The sequence below is a fragment of the Pseudovirgaria hyperparasitica genome, assembly GCF_010093815.1.
Source record: "Pseudovirgaria hyperparasitica strain CBS 121739 unplaced genomic scaffold EJ05scaffold_4, whole genome shotgun sequence".
Classification (NCBI taxonomy): domain Eukaryota; kingdom Fungi; phylum Ascomycota; class Dothideomycetes; order Acrospermales; family Acrospermaceae; genus Pseudovirgaria; species Pseudovirgaria hyperparasitica.
The window spans coordinates 653,501-673,697 of NW_022985552.1; the positions used below are offsets into that span (position 1 = coordinate 653,501).

The 20,197-nt window shown below is 49.6% G+C and overlaps 11 protein-coding genes and 1 non-coding gene across 12 annotated transcripts; 6 read left to right on the plus strand and 6 right to left on the minus strand.

Moving 5' to 3' along the window:
• Positions 1–417: 417 nt before the first annotated feature.
• On the plus strand, positions 418–2,595 carry EJ05DRAFT_462335 (DUF747-domain-containing protein; the record flags this gene model as incomplete). Its single annotated transcript, XM_033742680.1, has 4 exons — positions 418–766; positions 917–1,161; positions 1,213–1,866; positions 1,919–2,595. 4 exons carry the CDS (start codon positions 418–420, stop codon positions 2,564–2,566), a joined length of 1,896 nt encoding a protein of 631 aa, XP_033602718.1. The 3' UTR covers positions 2,567–2,595.
• A 267-nt stretch (positions 2,596–2,862) lies between these two features.
• Positions 2,863–2,950, minus strand: EJ05DRAFT_t32. Its single transcript has one exon. It is a non-coding gene; the product is annotated as a tRNA-Gln (tRNA).
• Positions 2,951–3,101: 151 nt separating this feature from the next.
• Positions 3,102–3,876, plus strand: EJ05DRAFT_474161 (uncharacterized protein). The gene is made up of 2 exons (XM_033743545.1): positions 3,102–3,567; positions 3,630–3,876. The coding sequence occupies exons 1-2, from the start codon at positions 3,248–3,250 to the stop codon at positions 3,814–3,816; spliced, it is 507 nt and encodes a 168-aa protein (XP_033602719.1). The 5' UTR covers positions 3,102–3,247; the 3' UTR covers positions 3,817–3,876.
• Positions 3,877–4,235: 359 nt separating this feature from the next.
• EJ05DRAFT_536409 (uncharacterized protein) lies at positions 4,236–5,274 on the minus strand. Its single transcript, XM_033749312.1, has 2 exons — positions 5,244–5,274; positions 4,236–5,196 (listed from the first exon to the last, which is right to left on the minus strand). The coding sequence occupies exon 2, from the start codon at positions 5,021–5,023 to the stop codon at positions 4,409–4,411; it is 615 nt and encodes a 204-aa protein (XP_033602720.1). The 5' UTR covers positions 5,024–5,196; positions 5,244–5,274; the 3' UTR covers positions 4,236–4,408.
• Positions 5,275–5,428: 154 nt separating this feature from the next.
• EJ05DRAFT_278260 (uncharacterized protein) lies at positions 5,429–6,599 on the plus strand. The gene has a single exon (XM_033740413.1). It carries the CDS (start codon positions 5,724–5,726, stop codon positions 6,264–6,266), a length of 543 nt encoding a protein of 180 aa, XP_033602721.1. The 5' UTR covers positions 5,429–5,723; the 3' UTR covers positions 6,267–6,599.
• A 1,018-nt stretch (positions 6,600–7,617) lies between these two features.
• Positions 7,618–10,024, minus strand: EJ05DRAFT_474164 (uncharacterized protein). Its single transcript, XM_033743546.1, has 2 exons — positions 9,404–10,024; positions 7,618–9,154 (listed from the first exon to the last, which is right to left on the minus strand). Exons 1-2 carry the CDS (start codon positions 9,524–9,526, stop codon positions 7,868–7,870), a joined length of 1,410 nt encoding a protein of 469 aa, XP_033602722.1. The 5' UTR covers positions 9,527–10,024; the 3' UTR covers positions 7,618–7,867.
• On the minus strand, positions 9,520–10,299 carry EJ05DRAFT_278145 (uncharacterized protein). The gene has a single exon (XM_033740411.1). It carries the CDS (start codon positions 10,108–10,110, stop codon positions 9,604–9,606), a length of 507 nt encoding a protein of 168 aa, XP_033602723.1. The 5' UTR covers positions 10,111–10,299; the 3' UTR covers positions 9,520–9,603.
• EJ05DRAFT_474165 (short-chain dehydrogenase/reductase) lies at positions 10,178–11,664 on the plus strand. The gene is made up of 2 exons (XM_033743547.1): positions 10,178–10,564; positions 10,618–11,664. The coding sequence occupies exons 1-2, from the start codon at positions 10,489–10,491 to the stop codon at positions 11,493–11,495; spliced, it is 954 nt and encodes a 317-aa protein (XP_033602724.1). The 5' UTR covers positions 10,178–10,488; the 3' UTR covers positions 11,496–11,664.
• EJ05DRAFT_278182 (uncharacterized protein) lies at positions 11,584–13,903 on the minus strand. Its single transcript, XM_033740412.1, has 3 exons — positions 13,669–13,903; positions 13,039–13,614; positions 11,584–12,843 (listed from the first exon to the last, which is right to left on the minus strand). Exons 1-3 carry the CDS (start codon positions 13,775–13,777, stop codon positions 11,672–11,674), a joined length of 1,857 nt encoding a protein of 618 aa, XP_033602725.1. The 5' UTR covers positions 13,778–13,903; the 3' UTR covers positions 11,584–11,671.
• On the plus strand, positions 13,789–16,003 carry EJ05DRAFT_508829 (serine/threonine-protein phosphatase 2A activator 1). Its single transcript, XM_033748041.1, has 3 exons — positions 13,789–14,658; positions 14,707–15,058; positions 15,112–16,003. Exons 1-3 carry the CDS (start codon positions 14,012–14,014, stop codon positions 15,565–15,567), a joined length of 1,455 nt encoding a protein of 484 aa, XP_033602726.1. The 5' UTR covers positions 13,789–14,011; the 3' UTR covers positions 15,568–16,003.
• Positions 16,004–16,276: 273 nt separating this feature from the next.
• Positions 16,277–17,506, plus strand: EJ05DRAFT_278331 (uncharacterized protein). Its single transcript, XM_033740414.1, has 3 exons — positions 16,277–16,402; positions 16,523–16,795; positions 16,981–17,506. The coding sequence occupies exons 1-3, from the start codon at positions 16,390–16,392 to the stop codon at positions 17,325–17,327; spliced, it is 633 nt and encodes a 210-aa protein (XP_033602727.1). The 5' UTR covers positions 16,277–16,389; the 3' UTR covers positions 17,328–17,506.
• Positions 17,507–18,209: 703 nt separating this feature from the next.
• On the minus strand, positions 18,210–20,142 carry EJ05DRAFT_508831 (uncharacterized protein; the record flags this gene model as incomplete). The annotated part of the gene is made up of 3 exons (XM_033748042.1): positions 20,090–20,142; positions 19,086–20,037; positions 18,210–19,001 (listed from the first exon to the last, which is right to left on the minus strand). Exons 1-3 carry the CDS (start codon positions 20,131–20,133, stop codon positions 18,210–18,212), a joined length of 1,788 nt encoding a protein of 595 aa, XP_033602728.1. The 5' UTR covers positions 20,134–20,142.
• Between the last annotated feature and the right edge of the window lie 55 nt (positions 20,143–20,197).

Below are 20,197 nucleotides of genomic sequence, written 5' to 3' on the forward strand. Positions count from 1 at the left end.
AGGACGAACGAAAACAAAACGCAAGGTGCTATGGAGTTGAGTCAAAGTACAGATAAGGGAGTTGCTGAAAATGGGCACAAGGAAGCTATTCTCAAGCTCAATCTAGACACCTCGTCATCTGCCTTAAGTACAGAGGAAACCTCCGCCAAGGCTATGAGTGCGAGACGGCTGGAAATTGAAAACATGAAGTCGCCAATTGAGTCTTCTAAGGCACGTCCGGCTCTGGCCAGGAACTATTCAACTCCCCCAGTTTTCAAGCGCAAACCTTCGAGTCGGGCGCAGGGCTCATATGTTGACTCTCAGCCACGAAGTAGCAGACCTGTGCCTCCACCATTACATATAACTGGGGAGAAGCCCATCGCAGGATCTACTGGTAGTCTGAAGCCACCCTTGGTTGCAGACCCTATAGGATCTCCTATGCCTCCTAGCATCCCTTTGCCACCCTTATCGATACCTACGTATCTGCAGCTAGAATTGGCTGCAGACCGACCCTCCCCCCTGTACATCTATCGTCCTGCCACGAGCGATTTCCCATACGAATCAGCTAGAATTAAATACGAGCGACTTCTAAACTTTCTACTACTTCCTCCTCAATTAGAGCAAACCATTGTCTTCGGCTTTTTCGCATGTCTAGACGCCTGGCTATATTCCTTTACGATTCTTCCTCTGAGATTCTTCAAAGCGCTATATGTGCTAGCGGACTGGATGGTCAGGACGATAATCAAAGAATTCAAAGATATCGGTAGCTTCATTTACTGGGGCATAGGTCGAGTATGGCAGCGCAGACGATTTTTAGACGTGTCAGCTCCCCCAGCGCATACGGAGGAAAAATCTTCCATACGAATCCCACCCCCTTCAAGAAGACCATCACATGCCACAACACTACCATCTCCAAAGCATTTGTCTATGGGTACAGAGCCGCGCCATGAAATTACACTGCCTGAACAGTCGCGGAGATCAAGCCGAAGCTCAACATTTAGGCATAGAAGGACGAAGTCTAAGCCATCACTTCTTATGCCTACACACAAGGCAGACATATTGAAAGGCCTTTTGGTCATAGCGAGCTGCTTCATACTCATGCGATTAGATGCCAGTAGAATGTATCACTCTATTCGAGGTCAGGCAGCAATCAAACTGTACGTGATCTACAATGTACTCGAGGTGAGCGCGGTGAACGATTTGCAAAATCAACTTAGTCTAACATGATCTCAGGTATGTGACCGTCTGTTTTCGGCTCTAGGTCAAGACGTGCTCGAATGCCTCTTTTCAAGAGAAACCCTCGAACGCAACCCGGATGGCCGAAGCAAAATTCTCCGACCGTTCTGGATGTTCCTCCTCGCCTTGATTTATAACGTAATCCACTCGACCGCCCTTTTTTACCAAGTCATCACTCTCAATGTGGCTGTCAACTCATACTCAAACGCTCTTTTGACACTGCTCATGTCTAACCAATTCGTTGAGATTAAGGGAACAGTGTTTAAGAAGTTCGAAAAGGAGAACTTATTTCAGATGACATGTGCCGACATCGTGGAACGCTTTCAATTATCTTTGATGCTGTCGATCATCGTCCTACGGAACGTGTTCGAGGTTGGTGTTCTCGGTTTGAACTCCAGTACAGCAGGTACTGGGTCAGCCTTTAGCAGCAATGCCACTACTGCTAGCTTCAAGGGCTCAAGCATTATCCCAAAGAGCTTCACTGTGTTCCCAAATATCGGCGGGCAGGTCTTCGGCCCGTTTCTGCTCGTTTTAGGCAGTGAATGCTTAGTCGACTGGCTCAAGCATGCTTATATCACGAAGTTCAACAACACCAAGCCCGCTGTATATGGCAGGTTCTTAGATCTTCTTGCCAAGGATTACTATTCTCACGTAAGTAGTAACACGTAGACAATTTATGGACTGTATGCTAAGAAATCGTCAGGCTTTCGCAGATCAAAACCTTACGAAGCGCCTCGGACTACCTGTCCTGCCTCTGTCTTGTCTATTCATCCGTGCAATAGTCCAAACATACCGAATGTTCATCGAAACTCACATGCCCATTCCCCTCGCGTCGACTGTCACCGGCCTTACAGCCGAGTCCGCATCAACGAGCTCGCCTGCTACAACAGCTGCTTTGGCCCATATTGACCAGGTATTCCGCCGCGCTCTTGGACGATCATCCTTTGGTGCTGGCATGGGTGATGTAACATCGAGTTTTAGTTGGTGGTCGATGGATGACCTCATTGCATTCGCTACGATGTTGGTCGTGTGGCTACTTGCGTGGTTTGTGCTGCTGTCAATCAAATTGGTGCTCGGGATGCTTCTTTTGAGCTTTGCACGGAAGCGATATACGCGGATGAAAGAAAAGGAGAGATTGGCTGTAGATACAGGGGGCAAGAGAATTGGCGGATGGGGTGTGGTGGAGGTTGACGATGATAAGAGGCGATGGGTGTACGTCGAAGATAAAGAGGGGCTACAGAAACTAAGGGACAGGGACGCCAGGGTGAGAGAAAATGAAGAGAAAGGATGGGATGGGAGCGAATTGAATGGCGTCAGTAGGTATTCTATGGTCGCTAAGAGAATATGGTAGCATTCTATTCAGCTTTAGGCACATGCCTGGAATACAATAATTGCGAAGGCGCACAACATAACACATGAAGCCGCATCGACATGTATCTGTCCCCAAACGAATAGTCCAACCTGATCATAAATGCAACCCTTGTCGGATGGATGATCGGGGATTCTGACGAAATGACGTCCCCCTTGTGGTACAAAATCTAGGACTCGAATATGCATTGATAGGTTGTCTAAATAATTATATAAACCAAAAATCTATTGCAGGCAATGGCCCTGACCGCTTGCTCTACACCCCAACGAGGCAAAAGAAGGTCCTACCCGGAATTGAACCGGGGTCCCCGGAAGATAGAGGAAAAGAGATCAGAATCCGATGTGCTAACCACTACACCATAGAACCATAACGTACTTGTGAATTGAGAGAGCTCTCTATATTCCTAGGAACACACATGCTTTTCCGCAAAGCGTGAAATGATGTCATATGTCTGCCCCTCCCAACGCCCGAGGTCAATCTTTCTGCTATGTGGGGGCATCATCCATACCTAGTAATGTCTATAGCTACTACGTCAGAGTAGCAAACAGTAAAAATAAGAATGTAAGCCCCTGTAAACTCTCCTTCAGGGTGCTCACACTTGCATACCAAACGCACCACAACCACCCAATCACAGCCTCATATACCGGAATCTTTTCGCAATAAATGGCTCCAAAGAAGCTCGACACCCCACCCTCAGAGGTCCCCGTTTCCAGGTTTGAGAACGAACTGACAGGGTCGTGTCTCTGCGGCTCGATAAGCGTGTCGATACAGGACAAGGAACTGTTTGTGGGGAAGAAGCGTGGGCACCTGTGCCACTGTGCAAACTGCCGCAAGGTCGCGGGTAGTCACGTTGCGAGCAATCTGCTGATTGAAGAAGAGAAGGTGAAGATCGAGGACAAGAACGGGATTTTTAAATGCTATCTAGATGGCGAGACCCTGAGTGGTAATAAGCTTGAGCGATGGTTTTGCGGCCAATGCGGGAAGTAAGTTCGATAGTACTACTTGTGTGCTTTAGAATTAATTTGGGAAATTAATCGTACTGTAGTCCGATCAAGTCTGTCTCGCCACTATATCCCGGCAAGGTAATCCTTAAGATGGGAATCTTCCCCCGAATACCAGAGCCCGAGGCGGAGGCGTATTCAGTGAATCGACAGGTTTGGGAAGGAAGAAATAAGGATGTCAAGATGTATGCGACAAAGAATTTTGGAGATGTATACACTGGGGACTTATAGAAATTACACCATCGTCTTAGACCCACTTTTCTATCTTATATCATGCAAACTGACTTTACTTGAAACAGACAACTACAGTGATTAGCCGAAAAGTCTAGACAGCCAGAGTGTACTTAATTTCTCATAGTTCAAATACATGACTAGATGAGCCAATCTATATACTCGTTACTATGATGTCTAGGTAGAAGTTATAAACCGACTGTTCGCTTCATTCCTGCAGACCAGGAAGCTCTTGACTCACACATGAAATACGGATATAATTAGAGGTTCATAAGTATGAGGGCTTGTCAGGAACTAATAGCGACATGTTGCAAGACAAAGTCAGAGAAAAACATATTCATTCTCTTCTCAGTAATATACGCTATGTAATGTCGCTATCCAGACCTCGATTGTGACCTGTATCTTGCAAGTAGACATACCAGGCCAGATATGTTTGGAAATGGACCATTGCACAAATGTCGTAGGCATGATAAGACGCCCTCTGCGGATATTTTATGGTGGGAATGCGGAGCAACTGTCTGAGACAAATGGGGTTCAGAAGCCCTGGTCCGGCGTATTGATTGTATTAGAGTCTCCTGTCCACCATTAATGTCTAACGATACTTTGATCTTATGGGTATCGAGACAAACGCAGTACTATCCGGCGAAGAGGCGAGGTTCATGTCCTCTTGTAGATCCTCGGCATTGTAGATATAAGTATCCTCCTGGGTCTCGACTGAGCCCATCTCTTCATACCAAGCCATCAAAGAGAAGGGACATGCGTGTGGTGCACATTGGAAGAGTATGGGTGGACAGTTTTTGTATTTGTTAGCTCGATCAGCAGGCGCGCTCCTGATTTGCTGAGCTTGTTTGCTGTTCTGCTCTAGCTTGACCCATGTCATGATTTCGTTCGTCAAGTTGTAGTACATGGGGACGAAGTATTCAGATGTGGGTTGCTTGGGTCGATCATGCCACTGAATCTGTATAGCAAGGCTGTCTGGGCGATGCAGAGGGGGATTAGGGTTGTCGGTACCAAAGCCTAAGTCGAACCATCGCGAGAGTTGGTCAGTGAGAAACTGTTCTAGGACGAATCTGTCGTTTCGTATACAGGATCTGCTTGGACTGATGATCTCATAGCACCAAATGAGTTCAGGTTTGTCGTCAAAACTTGATTCGATCTGTTCAAGAGCTTCGAGCTCGGGGGTAATCATTGTCGAACAGAGGGACATCTGGTATGTGGTGATGTAACAACTCTTGGAAAGCAAAAGCCGGTCGAAAGTTGAAATGGACTAAGTACTGGTGAAGTGATATTTTTGGTAGTGGAGAATTTCAGATAATGCGATAGCTATGACAAGAACGGAACTTTGTCTAGAAGACTCAGGACTGAACACACTGTTGGCCACTGCAAGCTTGTAAGTGACCTACATTGAAAGTGCGGCCATGCCATACTGTTGTTGCCATATGCCATGTTTGACTGGGGTGTTTACGGAGTGAAACATAGGCAACAGCAATTGGGACGGTCGAAACTTCTTACTCAACGGTACAGCTGACGGCCAAGCGTCGGGACCTCGGGGCGCAGTCTTAAGCATGACACGGCGTCCCGAATTCAAGCGAACTAATGTTACTATGGATGTACTAATTGATTTTTATTTACGCGGCGCTTTAACGTCAACAACAGCGCGGGCTCCTCACTAACCCCACGAAATATGGATCCATATACCCTGTCAAGCCTCGGCAGCTGGTCTTGTGTAGTCCTGGTACCGACCTCTGGAACTCGGTCATCGGAGAGATAACCCACACAAATAGGAGCCACTGATAGTTAAAAAGCCGCAGGTCTCGTGATGGCTGCGATTCTCGAGTACAAAAGTCTGTTGGATCCCTTAGCAAACCCGTCTCGAAAGTTACGAGCACGCATCGACCTATACAATCATGTCACCACAGTTTGTGTCCCCTGAGGGCTCAGCGTCACCTGTTAGCCAAGGGTCTTCTATCTCGAAACCCACCAAATTCGATGTATCTCACATCTTACGCGTCGAAATCCTTCCCGGAGATTTTGCTTCACGAGCAGTATCGAAGGTCACCCTTCCAGCTGGAGCTCTCTTTACGCCAATTAAAGGCATCACACCTGCAACCCCAAGCTATTTGACTGTCCAGACCGGCCCGACATCGCATATCAGTCTCAACTCCGATCTTCAGTACATCAACCACTCTTGCAGACCAACTGTTGAGTTCGACATGGCAAAAAACGAAATCAGGGTTGCTCGGGACCTCAAAGGAGGGCTCAAAGAAGGGGATGAATTGTCATTCTTTTATCCTAGTTCCGAATGGAACATGGATCAGCCATTCCAATGTCGGTGCAAGGACGTGCAATGCCTTGGGAGCATTCAGGGCGCCAAGTATCTTGGTGAAAATGATATGAAGCGATTCTGGTTCAACGACCACATCCTCAAAATGAAAGAGAGGGGCTGTTAGATCAGTGATGGACAAAGCCTGCAATTTCTACCCAAAGACTCCATTGGTATGCGGCTTCAGGTCCAACGGGACATGTCGTGTATGCGAAGAAGATGTGAGACAGTGAGATGGACACAAGCAGGATTCATTGCGCTCTTGGATGACGCAACGGTATCCTCCCGACATTCAACATCGCGACGTCGGCTATGAGCATCCCTTCATCAGCATAGAGGACACAAGGGCTAAATCACTGTAGGTGTAAGGGGAATTCCACATGGGGTTAATCAGATGTAAAAATTTTACGCCAGCTAGTTTGGAACTACACACCGCACGTGAAACATAGCTTGGCTTTGGATGATAAGTGTAATTCGCACTCGTGGGTCCTTGTCTTTTCTGTCATTCGACCTGTTCATCGTCTCGATCTGCGTATTTGCTACTCGATTCTGTATCAGACGTCTCGTGTGTGCAGGTTGAAGTTCCATCGTCCGTCTGTTCTAGATCAAAGTGCTAACCGAAACCGAAAGCAGTTAGCGCTTTCTCCTGCATTTTTCAGCTCCCGAGCTTTGATGCTATGGACGAAGACGTCTCTTAATTCATTGTCAAAGAATCTGACCGCAATCGGTCGCGACAGAACAGCATCCACATGATAAAAACCGATTTTGAGACTTTTACCTTAAACATGCTCGTGTAGACGATTCCAGCACTGGCCATAGGACAAGTCATCATTCTGTCTGCTGCTTAGCTGAAAACAACTCTTCATCCAGGGCAACATCGACGTTGGTACAGAAGAGCCGTAAAAGCGGTCAAGAGAGCAAGCATGCACGATCCACAAGCCTTATGTCGTCTTCTCAGGCAGGGAACAGGAGTCTTGAGTAATGATCGGATGATTGATTTTATCATAGCAAATTGATAATCAACTCAGACGCAACCAGATCGCCCTCGGGGATCATTGCTCGTTGAGAAACAAAGGACAAGGAACATCACCAGGAAGATCCTGGTGTGCAAACGTCGATGTAGATCAGGGCCGTGCTCGTGCGTCAATCCGTCAGTTCCAGGTTGCTTCGCTGAAACTCAGGTAAAACTCTCTAGTGTTATAGTATAATTTTAGAAAGATATTGATAGATCAAAACCCGATGCTAGCTAGAATTTTTCAATACCTTCTATATACTTCATACTAAACTGATGTTATGTTAGATTATACAATAAATATAATCCTATTTAGTCGCTGACGTTATACGTGTGTAGGTTCTGGAGGCTACTGGGTCGACCGTCACGGAGTGAGTAGGGCGGGGATGACAAAGTATAATCTCTTCATTGACATACGGTGAGAGATCTTGTATTTCTGAGGCAAGAGGGAGATTTTGTATTTGGAGTCGATAATGGCTAGAGCGATGGAGCTCTAAGAAGCATATGTTGAGATATGTGATTTTGGTAGAGAAGGGGTAATTACGATGATAATGACAGTATCAATGATGCGTATGGTCGCGCCTGTTTACCTTTGCACTACTGATGGTACAATTCAAAATCTTGCTGTGCATGAACGTCCAGGTCTTCGCTCCAACCTAGACTGCTGCGTCCAATTAAGACACACAAACGCCCAACTCCCTAGTTGCAGAAACTTCCTAGCTTGACGCCGTGACATAACTGATATCCATTCTTCCTTCGCCTACTCCCGCCACCTCCATCGGCCACCTCAGCCATCCGGAATACCTTGCATCAACGCTCTTCTTGATTCCACTCAAGATATGTTCCACCCACCCACGCATAAACCAGCGATCCTCCATTGTCTTCATCAACACGGTAAAGTATGAAAGTATGATCAGGGCCAGTGGCTCCTTATCCTGTAGACACGCCACGAAGTCCGGGTCCATGTGATAGAACCAGATCATGACCGTCGCACTTTCATTCGGTGCTGGTGATGCAAGCTCTGCTGCACTATCTGCATAACACGACGCAAACGACGGCTGCATACCCTCTAACGCCCGACCAAAGAGGGCGCGGCGTGTAGGCGTTAAAACTGGGTCTGTCGAAGACTCGATGTACGTGCCTAGCTCTGCAATTTGCGTGCGCCAGGGCATAATGCTACGCGGCCGCTTCATAGCCAGTCGTGTCCCAGCAGGGCTTCCAGGCACGTTGTTCGTCACAGGTGCCAGCACGCCAGAGAAAATGGCCTGGGAGCCGGCAGTTGTTATGATGCTACGCACACCTCGGAGCAAGGGGAGCCAGAGAGAGAGACCACCAACGTCGTTGAAGATTAGGAAGTCGCCAGGCCGCGGCTGCATGGCGAAGGTGTAGATGCTGACGAGAACAGAAGCGACGTATAGGCCTTGGCAGTTCTCGCTATTTACCGAAGGCAAAACACGCGTGAGCTCTTCAATGCCAGTTGTGTAGTGTCGCTGGGCGACATAGGAATAATGTTCTGCACGGGACTTGTCGAAACGAGCGATGTGCAATGCGGCTAGAGCGAGTGGGAAGTGAAGGGCAAAGCTGAATCGGAAGGCCACTTGCATAGCCTGTGTCTGATAAAAGTGATGTCCCAGGGTGTCGCCGGCGAGCGTTGCAGAGGTGTTCATGATGTAGTGCCATAGTAGCTCTAGATCCTCCACATTCAGATGCTGGTGGACACTTGCGAGGGACAGTCTACTATCCTTGGGGTCTTCGGAGATGGTGCTCAGGTTATCGTTATTGCTATCCTGTGCGGCTTTGGCATTGGCGGCGGCAGAAATAGACTCCCAGTTCTTGCGAGGACGTCCACGGCGGCGGGGAATGACAGTGTCATTGAGGTCATTCGGAGATGGAGACGAGGAGACGATGTCATTTGGAGAGAGGCTGTTCTTCGGGAGAGGGTTGTAGTCGCACTTGATAGAGAATCGGATGCAATTCGAGCATGCAGGCTTCTCTTCGTCACACTAGGAGGCCAATCAGCACCGGCACTTGTCCGAAATGACATGGCCCTTGAATACGGAATGCGAAAATCGAGAAATCGAGACTGTCCATGTCCAAATTGGGGAATGAGAGTCTACGTTGTTTCTGTATGTCTGTTTCGTTGTCTCTGAATCTGTGCATGCTTGAGGCTACCATGGCTCCAAGCATGGTCAAGAGAAACAACAAGCAATAAACACAACACACGGAAATTGCAAAAGAAACCAGCGACTTACTTTGACACGTCGCCGTTTGCAGTTCTGGCATCCGGCCCTACTCTTCCTATGATTTCTCCTCACATACTTCTTGCCATTGGAATCCACCCCAGAATTCGCGTTAGGATTGCTTTCCGGGGACATACTGGCTTTCACTCATCCGAAGTACCACGACCTATGATGTCAGCAGGCCAAAGCCACAAGCGTAGCGCCAGCGCACTCTATCTCGCAGCCGGACGTGTCGCGTGCTGGGGTTCGATGCAATACCGGCATAAGCGTCCGTCGGCTGTCTGTGCTGGGTTTCCGATCAACAGTCCCGTCATGCCATGAAGACGAGATACGAAGTGAAGTCCGGACAAGGCCAGAGCGGCGTAAGGCTTAGGCCGTGCTCCGGATGTTGGTTTGCAGCGATTGGTAGAAGCTGACTGCAGGCGCGAATGCAAAGGGTTAGGGGCCACGGCTACTACCCAGTCTACTCTTTCTCTGTAGGATCGTGAACCCTGCGGGGCTAGACATGAAATGTTTTTCGTATCCACCGTCTTAAATCGATCACGATGAAGAGCGGTGAGAAGCCGAGAGATGGAGTCACGGATGGACGAGAAGCGCCGAATGCAGTAATCTATAAAGACGTCGATGGTTGACGCTCGACACGGGGCATGACTCCTGGAGCTGCGTAGGTGGACATGGCTCAAAGGCTTGACTCGGGAAGTCGTCCACTTAGTCAGCATCTACCTGTCTAACACTAGTACTTACTACTAGTACCTATCTACCTAGGTACTATGGGGTTATAGACTATAAGACGTCAATCCTGCTGCTCATCCTTCTCTTCAGTATCGTATTTGCATAGTAGTAAGTCCAAATTACCGAGTTTAACACATCATCACTCAAGCACGCAAGTCGGCCATCTTTCACAAGGACGTCAATGTCGGGTTGTCGATATCATAGCTCCGAAGTTCTTCGTCCGTACGTAGTCATCGCGTCAGCGCCAAGAGGGACATCACCTTTGATAAATATACAATCACTTCCTAGCTTCAACTTCGACTTCTACCTGTTGTGATCATAGCATTGTAGGCCTGTAATACGGCTAATCTGCGTAGTTATTTACAATGGTGCATATCAAGGCAATTAGGGCTGCTAATGCCGAGTTGAAGAGCTTGGGTCCTGGCCTTGTTGCTGTCTTCGGTATGCACTCAATTAACCTACCGTACCCGCTCTCCCAAACTCACCACATCAAGTTGGCGGTACGTCTGGAATAGGCGAAACCACGGCTCGTGAATTCGTTCGCCAGACAGACTCTCCGCGAGTCTACCTAATCGGCCGAAACCAGACCCAGGGCACGAATCTGATCTCCGAATTCAAGACCATCAATACCAAAGCCACCGTAAACTTCATTCAGGCCGACGTATCACTTCTCAAAAACGTCGACGCCGCCTGCGCCGAGGTTACGTCGCAAGAGTCACACCTGAACCTCCTCTTCCTCAGCCCCGGTCTCCTTACCATGCGCGGCCGCACCGAGACCGCCGAAGGTCTGGACGCAAAATTCGCCCTGCACTACTACGCCCGCCTGCGGTTCGTCACGAATCTGTTACCGCTACTTCAGAGTGCCCCAGAGCCACAGAAACTCTCTCGTGTCATCTCCGTGCTCGCCGCCGGCCTCGAAACATCCCTCAACATGGCCGATCTCCAGCTCAAAAACGCCTACACGCTGAAGGCATGCGCCGACCACGCGACCACCATGACATCACTCTCTCTCCGCCGTCTCGCTCGACAGTACCCAACGACGAGTTTTATCCACTCTGCGCCCGGAGGTGTGAGGACGAATATTGCACGTGACATGAACCCCTTAATGCGACTGGGCATGAATCTGGTTACTCGCCTGCCTCTTCCGATGATTGTCAGCCTGCGAGATAGTGGGGATAGACACTTGTATGCCGCCACAAATGCAGCATTCAAGGCGGATGGCAAGGCGCACCTAATTGGTTGGAGTAATGAACCAAGTGCGAACGAGACTGTGCTCCAAGAGCAAGAGGGATCTGGGATAAGTGAGGAGGTGTGGAAGCATACAGAAGAAGTCTTTGAGAAGGTGCAGAATGAGGGAAAATATGATTCGTGACACTCGATGGTTCTCTCTGCTTTCATTTGTCTGCAAGCTACGTTGGTGTTTGAAGACATACGAGTTTCGTTACTATTTCGAAAAGGCGTAGATGTATCATTCATATCATGGACATGACTATATGCAACGAACAATATTGGGTATCATATCAAACTCACACACGGAATGTCCAGCCGCTAACACCTACTCGGGATTCTCCTCACCCAATCTCTCTCCTCTAACCCATCCATCGCCTCTTCCTCCATCAACAAGGCCTTCATATATTTCGCCATACCATAAATCTCCTCACAATTAAAGTCTTGCAATACACCCCCGGCCCCACACCACCTCGCAAAAATACATTTGAATAACAGTAATGGCTCCTCGCTACTCTCGTGTTCCAAGCTCCACAGCAGCGCATCCAGCTGTTCCTCGCTCCAGCTCCCATTCCTCATCTCCACCGCTTCCAGCAGCGGTCGCGCCGTCGTACGCTCGCCAAACACCCCTATGCGCTCGAACGGGTCCCCGTTGGCATCGAGGCCGATATTGTCATTACTCGGCACCGCGCTGACGCACAGGAATGGTCTGCGCCGTGGGTTCTTCTCTACGTCGAGGCGCAGCTGGTTGAGCGCAGACCAAAATTTATATCGCTCATACCGACTGCGCGATTCGGCAAGCTCGCACTCATCGTCGATTGCACGGGCTTCTAAGTCCGCCTTAATACGAGCTTGGTCGGCAGCCAATTTGCGGGACTCTCTTTCTCTGTGGAGCGCCCTGTTTAGGGTTCTGCAGATTTCCTTTAGCGGGGCGATTGCGTGGGTCTTGATCGGTCGCTTGATAGGTAGGTCGGTGGCGGGTTGTATGCCCCAGGCGCGAATCTGAGCCTCGAAATTGATGATCGTCTCGGCAATCCCACGTATGAAATCGGATTGTTTGAAAGACATAGCGATGGAATTGTCACGAGATGCGAGTACCTCATTTCCGTACGCAGTGTACACTGCCTTGAGGAGCTCACTGAGCTTAGGGATGACCATGGTATATGCGTCTTGCACCAAGTACTTTTTGTAGTCCTTGTCGTCCTCATCCACCTCGCTGTTCTCCTCTTCCTCGCTATTCTCATCGTCCTCGCTGTTTTGGTCACCCCTGCTGTTCTCGTTGTCCTTGCCGCTATGGAGAAGGGTATTTAATCCACTCTTAACTTTGCCAAATAGACTCTGCGCATACTTGACGTCATCAAGGTTACTTTTCTTAAACTTGTTGATGACCTCGATGCAAAGCTCGACGAATTGCTTGCTTGTCTTGGTCTTACAGTTATCGAAGACGTGCGAGACAGTTTTGCCACGATGAATTTGAACACCAACATGTCGCGCAGAGTCGAACACGCGCTTAAAGTCAGAATCTAGTCCGTAGAAGAAATCTGGATCATGTGGATGTTCCATTTGAGATTCCTCCATTTGAGATTCCTCCATTTGGGATTCCTCCATTTGAGGTTCTTCCATTTGAGGTTCTTCCATTCGAGGTTCCTCTGTTTGGGGTTCCTCTATTTGTTGTTCGGCTACTCTGCGTGTCTGCGTTGGGCTGGCCTCAGTGCTCGAATCGACAGCTATGTTTGCTTCCACCGAAGCCTTCTGCCGGGTTGTTCTTGTACTGTCCGCAGTTGCGAATGATGGATTACTGTCTACCTGATCTGCTGTAGCATTTGAGATAATGCTTGCTCTTTCTTGGGCTCTCGTGGCTTCAGAAGTAGATCCAGTGTTACCTCCAGTGATCCTAGATGAGCGTCTGAGCCCGAGAACAGGACTCTTTGCCTGAGTACTTTTGATTGTACTTGTCTTTGGCCTTCCCCTCTTTCTTTTCGTGCCAGGCTTCTCGTTTGATGTAGCACTTTGAGTCTCTTCAATGCTCTGTCGCTCTTTTGAGGAGGCTGCATTCAAAGATTTTCTTATGATAACGACTGGTCGTAGGGACGACGTCGTGACTGCTAGCTGTTTCCCGAGTTTACCTCCCTTGTTTGTATATTGCGCGGACTGTTGTGGGTGTGGTTTTGTTTGTGGGCTTGCTTGAATGATAGCGGCGTTAATATCCGCAGCTGCTTGAGCGTCTTCAGGTCGCGCCAGTGAGGATTCCGGAACGAAAGATTCTATAAGGTAGGTTAGAATGATTGCCGACTGTCACAATCTGGAGAGTGGTTTACCTTCCTCCAGTTGCTTGCTCACAAGCATCTGTTGCTCTTCTTGTGCATCATGCGACTCATACCGATGGCCAGCGCTTCCATTGTGGCGGCCTGATCGCCGTCTCGACATTGTGCAAAGCGCAAGGCTTCAGATGCACCGCGAGTTCCTTTAAATTCGGCGTTTGTTCTGCCGGACAGGTAATCATATGGGTTGTCCCACTCCACCTGCAGCTACGTTTGGTTGCGTATCGGATGCGGTACCAACACGCGTAGCTCTACTAAGCCTTTTCTGCGCAAACACGTGCCATCCTTTGAGAATTGCCAACAGACCAAGTGCATCGCCGGTACGTTCCGCCAACGTACCATGTCAGAGGTTAGAATAAACCAATGCAGCCTGCCTGTATGGGATGCGGTTACGAAATGTGAATTCACCATTCCCAAAAAGCAGATCAATGATGGTGCTGATGTCTCATTCTTTCTATCTTCGATGGCCTATCGAGACATATGGAGCTTCATTTTCCAGCTGAATGCTTCCATATTCCCGAGATTGGCGCCAAACGACCAAGAATGCCATTCGGGAGTCACGACTTACGAGCTCTCGAGCAAACATGTCACGTATTCGTCAGCTGTGAAAAAGCTTGGTAACCTGATGGAAGAGCTGAGCAAGATCATCGATGAGGTGCCTCCAGACACAGGGCCGCGTAGGTTCGGTAATGTGAGCTTCAGGAAGTGGTATGAAATTGTCAAGAAAAGGCTTCCACACATGATGGAAGAATACTTGCCAACCCAGGTACTAAACTTTGGGAATCAATCGTCTGGTGAGGTAACCTCCAAAGATGAATTGGAAGCCTATCTTTATGGCAGCTTTGGAAGTGCTCAAAGGCTTGACTACGGCTCTGGCCATGAGTTGAGCTTCCTGGCATTTCTAGGTGGCATATGGAAGTTAGGTGGGTTCAACGTTACCGAGCATGAAGAAGAAGAGCGAGGAATTGTCCTAGGTGTCGTAGAACCGTGAGCGAAGCCTTCGATCACGAGGTCAACTTACTCAACTTACCGCAGATATCTTCGTCTCGTCCGCCGGCTGATTTTGACGTACACGTTGGAACCTGCCGGATCTCACGGTGTATGGGGACTAGACGATCACTCATTTCTGCCATATATATTCGGCTCAGCACAATTGTCACCACCCATCAGATCTCCGGCTGATATCACTGACGAAGGATCTGTCGATGGCGCACCTAATCCAGCAGACGTAGCAAAGGCTGACGCTGTTCAACGTGAGAGGAAGACCAATATGTACTTTAGTGCCATTGGTTTCATCTACGACGTAAAGAAGGGTCCTTTCTGGGAACACAGCCCAATTCTGTTCGACATATCAGGCGTTAAAGCTGGATGGGCGAAGATTAATAAAGTGAGTGATTATCCTTGTGCTTGCCGGACCGTGGCTTACGCATAAGCATCTAGGGTATGATGAAGATGTATAATGCAGAAGTGCTGTCAAAGTTTCCTGTTGTCCAACACTTCCCGTTTGGGTCCATCTACGAATGGCAGAGAGACCCAGAAGCAGTCACAGCACAGCAAACAGCTCACACATCCAACCAACCAAACAGAAATGGCTATCAAACAACAAGCATGGCCGGCTGTGATAGAGCAGTACCTGTATCGTCATCTTATACAGCTAGGACAAATGCCACCACACTGCCAACGGCTTCGATAGTGAGTCGTGCACCACCCCCAACAGCAGCACCATGGGCAAGGGCAAGCTCCCAGACGGCGCCAACCCCAGTCACCCCACAAGGAGATTCTACAGCAGCACCGTGGGCCCGTCGCGGCGGAGCGGGAGCGGCATCCAGCGAGTTCTCCAGCGCACGCTTGCCGCCAACACAAGCTCCCTGGGCCCGACAACCACCTTCTGGATGAATAAATTGCACCATGGCTTGCGTCAATAGACGCCCATAAGAAAATAGAACAGCTATGATCTGTAGTGACGGAAGACAACTTGACCAAGAGCCGTCTCAATAGACATCTTCCCAACTCGATGTTGTGATCCGGCGCTACTGTTTCGTGACAAAATAGGCGTTTGAGGTACCTAGCCCTGGGTAGGCATACGATGCTTAGCCCAATGGATAGAAGCATGCGTGACATGCGATCGTGGCAGTGCGAAATGCGCGACGAGCATGGGTGTCGGCGTCAACAGTTGGATAAACAATCTCTTCACGATCAGACGTGTTAGATACGTGTGCTATACTGCTGGATGTTTGAGACGATGAAACTGGAACAGCTGTGTGTGGTGTGAATATGTAACAATGTTACCTATGCGACCCATGCCATGCCAAATATAGGGCCCGTTGATAGCGTTGGAAGCCCCGCAAGCCCCCAAGCGTAATGACCAAATCAGCGACTGAGCCAGCCTTTTTACGTGGGCGCAGGTGCCCAAAGTTCCACCCTTCCACCCTTGTCCCTTGGCCTTGTGCCTCCCTGTCTGTGCGCTCGAATCCCCAGTTCATTTCCTTTGAGCTTCTCACCACCACATACACTCTCCCTTTCACTTGCTTGTTGTCCTCGCGCCTACGCACTCTCCTTCCACTCCTCATCATCTCTGCATGGCCTCTTACTTGAGCTGACCAACGCCACTCTTCGTCACCCCTTGACTACCTGTCCAACAGCAACGAACACAAACTTCGCAGCGCAGCGCTCAGCTGAGGATTCATCAGAAAAGCTTACTTCCGTACATCCGCCAATATGCCTGGTGTTCGTAAGTCCCTCTGCTCGATACTCCAAAGGAAGCCATGCATCAACGACTCCTGCATCAAGCTGCATGAAAGCTTATACATACCGCTTCACAAAATGCTTGAAACATACTAATGCGCTCCAGCCCCGGACGCGATCAATTTGGTCAAGAAGACTCTTAAGAGCATCTTCTCTCGCAAGAAGAAGGACAAGAAGGCACAAGAGGAGACCCCCGTAACAACCGCACCTACTCAGACTGAGGCCAAGCCCACCGAGACCACACCAGCTCCTCCTAAGCCAGAAACTACTGCAACACCAACTCCTGCTCCGGAGAAGCCAGCTGAGGGAGCTGTCCCAGCTGCTCCCCAGGCCGAAGAGACTCCTGTGTCTGCCAAGACCGCCGACACTACCACTGCGAGTAAGTCATGATGCGACCTCTCGATTCACATTGATCCCAAACATATGGACCGTTGGGAATGAGTTGGCTTCTATCTACTCAAAGCCATGCTTTGAGCTGTACCCCGAGGCAGGCCCTTTAAGCGTACAAAATCATTCATTCCACCACGAATAATTCCGCTATACTGATCGCCCAACGTCGTTCAGCGCCAACTCACAATGAAGCTAACAGGATGATAGCTCCTGCTCCTGCGGTCGCCGAAGTCACACCCTCAACTGCTGCTCACACTGCTCCAACAGCCAGCACCCCTGGGGGTGCTGTTGAGGAGAAGGTCACCTCACCTGCTTCAGTCGATACTAAGCCTACTGAAGCTACTGAAGCTCCGAAGGCTACCCCGGAAGGCATGTCCGCGACCTCAGGGCCTTTGGACGACAATCCTATTCTGTCCAATGCCGCTCCTGCTACCCCTGCTGCTCCCGCTGAGCCAGATGTCCCGGCAGCTACAGCACCAGTCGTCGAGGATAAGAAGCCTGAAGCCACCCCGGCTGCATAGATGACTTTTCACTTATCTGGGACAGAATTAATTTGCAACATGACTTCAAATCTTGCGTTCCTTGGCCTCTCATACTGATATAGCAGTCATGACGTGTCTAAGCTTTGTCAGCATAGGTTCCCACTCGCTCTTTTACACTGTGTAAGGATCCAGCCAAGGGCCTCACTCAGATCATGGACATTTGCGTGTCTCCCAGCTCTTATGTTTAGTGTCTCCTTTCACTCAAGTCATATCAAACTTGCCTCAACGTTGATCTTAGTACGGCGCGGCATCTCTAGTTATCTGATACCCCTCTACTGTACTTAATCGAGTTTGACCACGCGAGCGAGCGAGCGCGTGGACTAGTGCAATTGAGAATTTACACCTGACGGGCACTGTGTGAAATGTAGAATTGTACGCATCGTGGGTACTCGGCTTTCCAAGAGTTGGTATGTATAGGTCCGGAATCTACGAAAAGGGAGGGAATGATAGTACGCGTCGCGCTTTGGGTGTTGTAACGTGTGTCATGGAGCCGTCCAAAGCAACCAGAGTGTTCTGACATGGTGACCATTACAAACTATACAAAGCAGGCACTCACCGAGGATCTGTTGTATATGCCCTGATTTGACCGTTTAGAAATCGTTCGTAAGAGCTCATACAGACGAAGCAAAGTATGCCATATCGGCCATTTGCCACCACACTTCCGCGTGTCAAATAGAAATGGCATTGAATGTGCCTCTCATTTGATTTTCTGTTCCTTGTGAACGTATTCGTTCTATCACTTTTCTGCCTCAGCAGTACACGTGCGCTTTCACGAGCTGTGATTCCAAAGCCCTCTCTCTCTCTCTGTAACCAACATGATACACGGTCATTTTTGTCTGATCGTACGCGTCACGCTCGCTCTTATTCTCCAGCCAACCGACTAACGCCGCCATCTGCGCTCAGCCTCATCCTTGTTTTAATCCTCACCCCTTTCGCACCCAGTGCAATAGCATTTCCATCGCATACATCCAACACCGCAGTCGGCGCAAACAAGTAGCTCTCTCCTACTTTCAACTCTACAATCTCCTGGAACAGATCCCTCCCATCTCTAGCCCCTTCCTCGCCCGGCTTCTTAGCCAGCCCAGCGATATGCCCAGACAAGACACCAAACCAATCCGGACTACTGAAGCGATGCACAAAAGTCATACTACAGAGATCCAGCAGCTTCGGCGACACGGTAGGCTCCTGCGTGCTGATGACCATGCGCACGCCCGCATGCCGCTGCAGACGCACGGCGTGCAAGAGGGTGTTTGTAAACACGGCGCTGGCGTCGGTCGGGCCCATGTACTTGTGCGCTTCGTCCAGGCCGACGATCTTTGCTACGCCGTTGTCGGCTTCTAGGAAGAGCTCGAGGCAGATGTTGAAGAGCGAGCATGCTGCGGCTTGGTCGAGGAGGGGCGTGCTGAGGTCGACGATGGTCAATTCGCCCGGGCGCGCGGTGAAGAGGGGCAGGTAGGGGCCGCCGCTGTTTTTTGGAGGGTTGAGCTTCATGTAGTCTTCAAGCAAGGAGACGCGGAGGTCGAGGGGCCCGCGCTGGGTGTCTGAGAGGTCGAGTGCAGCGAGGTCGCGTTTGAACTTCTGGTAGCGGAGGAGGGTGAGCATGCCGCCGTCCTTGTGCACGCGGGCCATGACACGGAGGACTTGGTTGACTTTCTGGAATGCGTGGGTTAGCAATGAATGTGGGCATTGAGGCAACGACCACTGGCTGGGGTGGGAGGAGAAGCATCGCATACGTACAGTCATATACAGCGGCAGGTGTCCATTCTTTTCGCCAAACGCCATCAGTGTCTGCAGTCGGGCTGTATTCAGGTCCTCTGGTCTAAGGACGAATTCCTGCACGGTGAGGTTTGCCTTTGCGCCCGGAATTTTCCCATAGGCAGCCTTCAGGGTCGCATAATTAGTCTCGCTGGCAAGCACTCGAACTGGTATACCTAAAGACGCGAGATACGCTGCTTCACAAACGCTGCCTCTGGACTGGTTGTCGTAATGGAAGACGACGGCGGAAAGGGGCCTGGGAAGGCGGCCGATACTGCGATCTTCGTAGAGGCAATTCTCAAGAAGCACGGAGAGCGCGTGAGATTTGCCGCTGCCTTGGGAACCACAGATGAATGCAGACCATGGAGTCTCGGTGTTGAGAAAGATTGGCTCAATGAGCTCTTCTTCTGTTGGGTCATTAGAGTTTCCGGCTGGAGACGGCAAACAGTCTCTTGTTTTGTAGCCTAGGAGTGAGATTTGGTCGAAGGTGTAGAAGCCAGTATGCTTCTCTTGTGCAAGCTTACCGTCCCAAGTGAGCAGAGGTGTCATGCGGATCTGTTGTGCTCTACCATTGAAGCTAGCAGCCCCGACACTGCGGTTGATGAAAGCGCGTGCTGACACGAGAAGGTCACCTTCGGTTTTGCTAGATGGTTTCTCAACTGTCAACTTGATGTCCGACACTGAGTTGGTCAGATCTTTCAGACCATCTTCAACTGAACCTTTGAGCCCGCGTCCCTCTCTCTCGGTTGAGTTCAGCTCATGTTTCTTCATTTCAGGTCCTTGAGACGCGTTAGAGAATTGCGAATTCTTGTTTTTCTTCGGCATGTCTGCGCTCGTATCACTCGGAACCTGTGGGCTGAAGTTAAAGTCTGCTAGGTTGAACGTCGAACTGAAACCGGGCGTTTGGGAGTCTTTTGAATCATCAGAGATCAACCTAAAAACATGAGCTTGACTGAAATGTTTGCAAATGAATGTGCAATAGCAACCTGGTTTGGCCTACCGGCCCTGTCGTAAACTTTGCACCGAACATGTTGTCTGTAGTTCCCTGTGCACAAATATCGGGGTGTGTGCTGCAGACTCTGTAGCTTTGAAGC

Excerpts from the sequence above, each read along its gene's own strand:
- EJ05DRAFT_278260 (XM_033740413.1), top strand. The coding sequence starts at position 5,724 with ATGTCACCACAGTTTGTGTCCCCTGAGGGCTCAGCGTCACCTGTTAGC.
- EJ05DRAFT_278145 (XM_033740411.1), bottom strand. The coding sequence starts at position 10,110 with ATGCTGACTAAGTGGACGACTTCCCGAGTCAAGCCTTTGAGCCATGTC.
- EJ05DRAFT_278331 (XM_033740414.1), top strand. Across the intron at positions 16,796-16,980 it reads CGCCGACACTACCACTGCGA|CGCCAACTCACAATGAAGCT; the intron begins GTAAGTCATGAT and ends AACGTCGTTCAG.
- EJ05DRAFT_474165 (XM_033743547.1), top strand. The coding sequence starts at position 10,489 with ATGGTGCATATCAAGGCAATTAGGGCTGCTAATGCCGAGTTGAAGAGC. Across the intron at positions 10,565-10,617 it reads TGGCCTTGTTGCTGTCTTCG|TTGGCGGTACGTCTGGAATA; the intron begins GTATGCACTCAA and ends CACCACATCAAG.
- EJ05DRAFT_474161 (XM_033743545.1), top strand. The coding sequence starts at position 3,248 with ATGGCTCCAAAGAAGCTCGACACCCCACCCTCAGAGGTCCCCGTTTCC. Across the intron at positions 3,568-3,629 it reads TTTTGCGGCCAATGCGGGAA|TCCGATCAAGTCTGTCTCGC; the intron begins GTAAGTTCGATA and ends ATCGTACTGTAG.
- EJ05DRAFT_278182 (XM_033740412.1), bottom strand. The coding sequence starts at position 13,777 with ATGTCGAGACGGCGATCAGGCCGCCACAATGGAAGCGCTGGCCATCGG. Across the intron at positions 13,615-13,668 it reads GAGCAAGCAACTGGAGGAAG|AATCTTTCGTTCCGGAATCC; the intron begins GTAAACCACTCT and ends CCTACCTTATAG. Across the intron at positions 12,844-13,038 it reads GGCCAGCCCAACGCAGACAC|CGCGACATGTTGGTGTTCAA; the intron begins GCAGAGTAGCCG and ends TGTTCGACTCTG.
- EJ05DRAFT_508829 (XM_033748041.1), top strand. The coding sequence starts at position 14,012 with ATGTCAGAGGTTAGAATAAACCAATGCAGCCTGCCTGTATGGGATGCG. Across the intron at positions 14,659-14,706 it reads GTCCTAGGTGTCGTAGAACC|ATATCTTCGTCTCGTCCGCC; the intron begins GTGAGCGAAGCC and ends AACTTACCGCAG. Across the intron at positions 15,059-15,111 it reads GATGGGCGAAGATTAATAAA|GGTATGATGAAGATGTATAA; the intron begins GTGAGTGATTAT and ends ATAAGCATCTAG.
- EJ05DRAFT_474164 (XM_033743546.1), bottom strand. The coding sequence starts at position 9,526 with ATGTCCCCGGAAAGCAATCCTAACGCGAATTCTGGGGTGGATTCCAAT. Across the intron at positions 9,155-9,403 it reads GCAAACGGCGACGTGTCAAA|TGTGACGAAGAGAAGCCTGC; the intron begins GTAAGTCGCTGG and ends TTGGCCTCCTAG.
- EJ05DRAFT_536409 (XM_033749312.1), bottom strand. The coding sequence starts at position 5,023 with ATGTCCCTCTGTTCGACAATGATTACCCCCGAGCTCGAAGCTCTTGAA.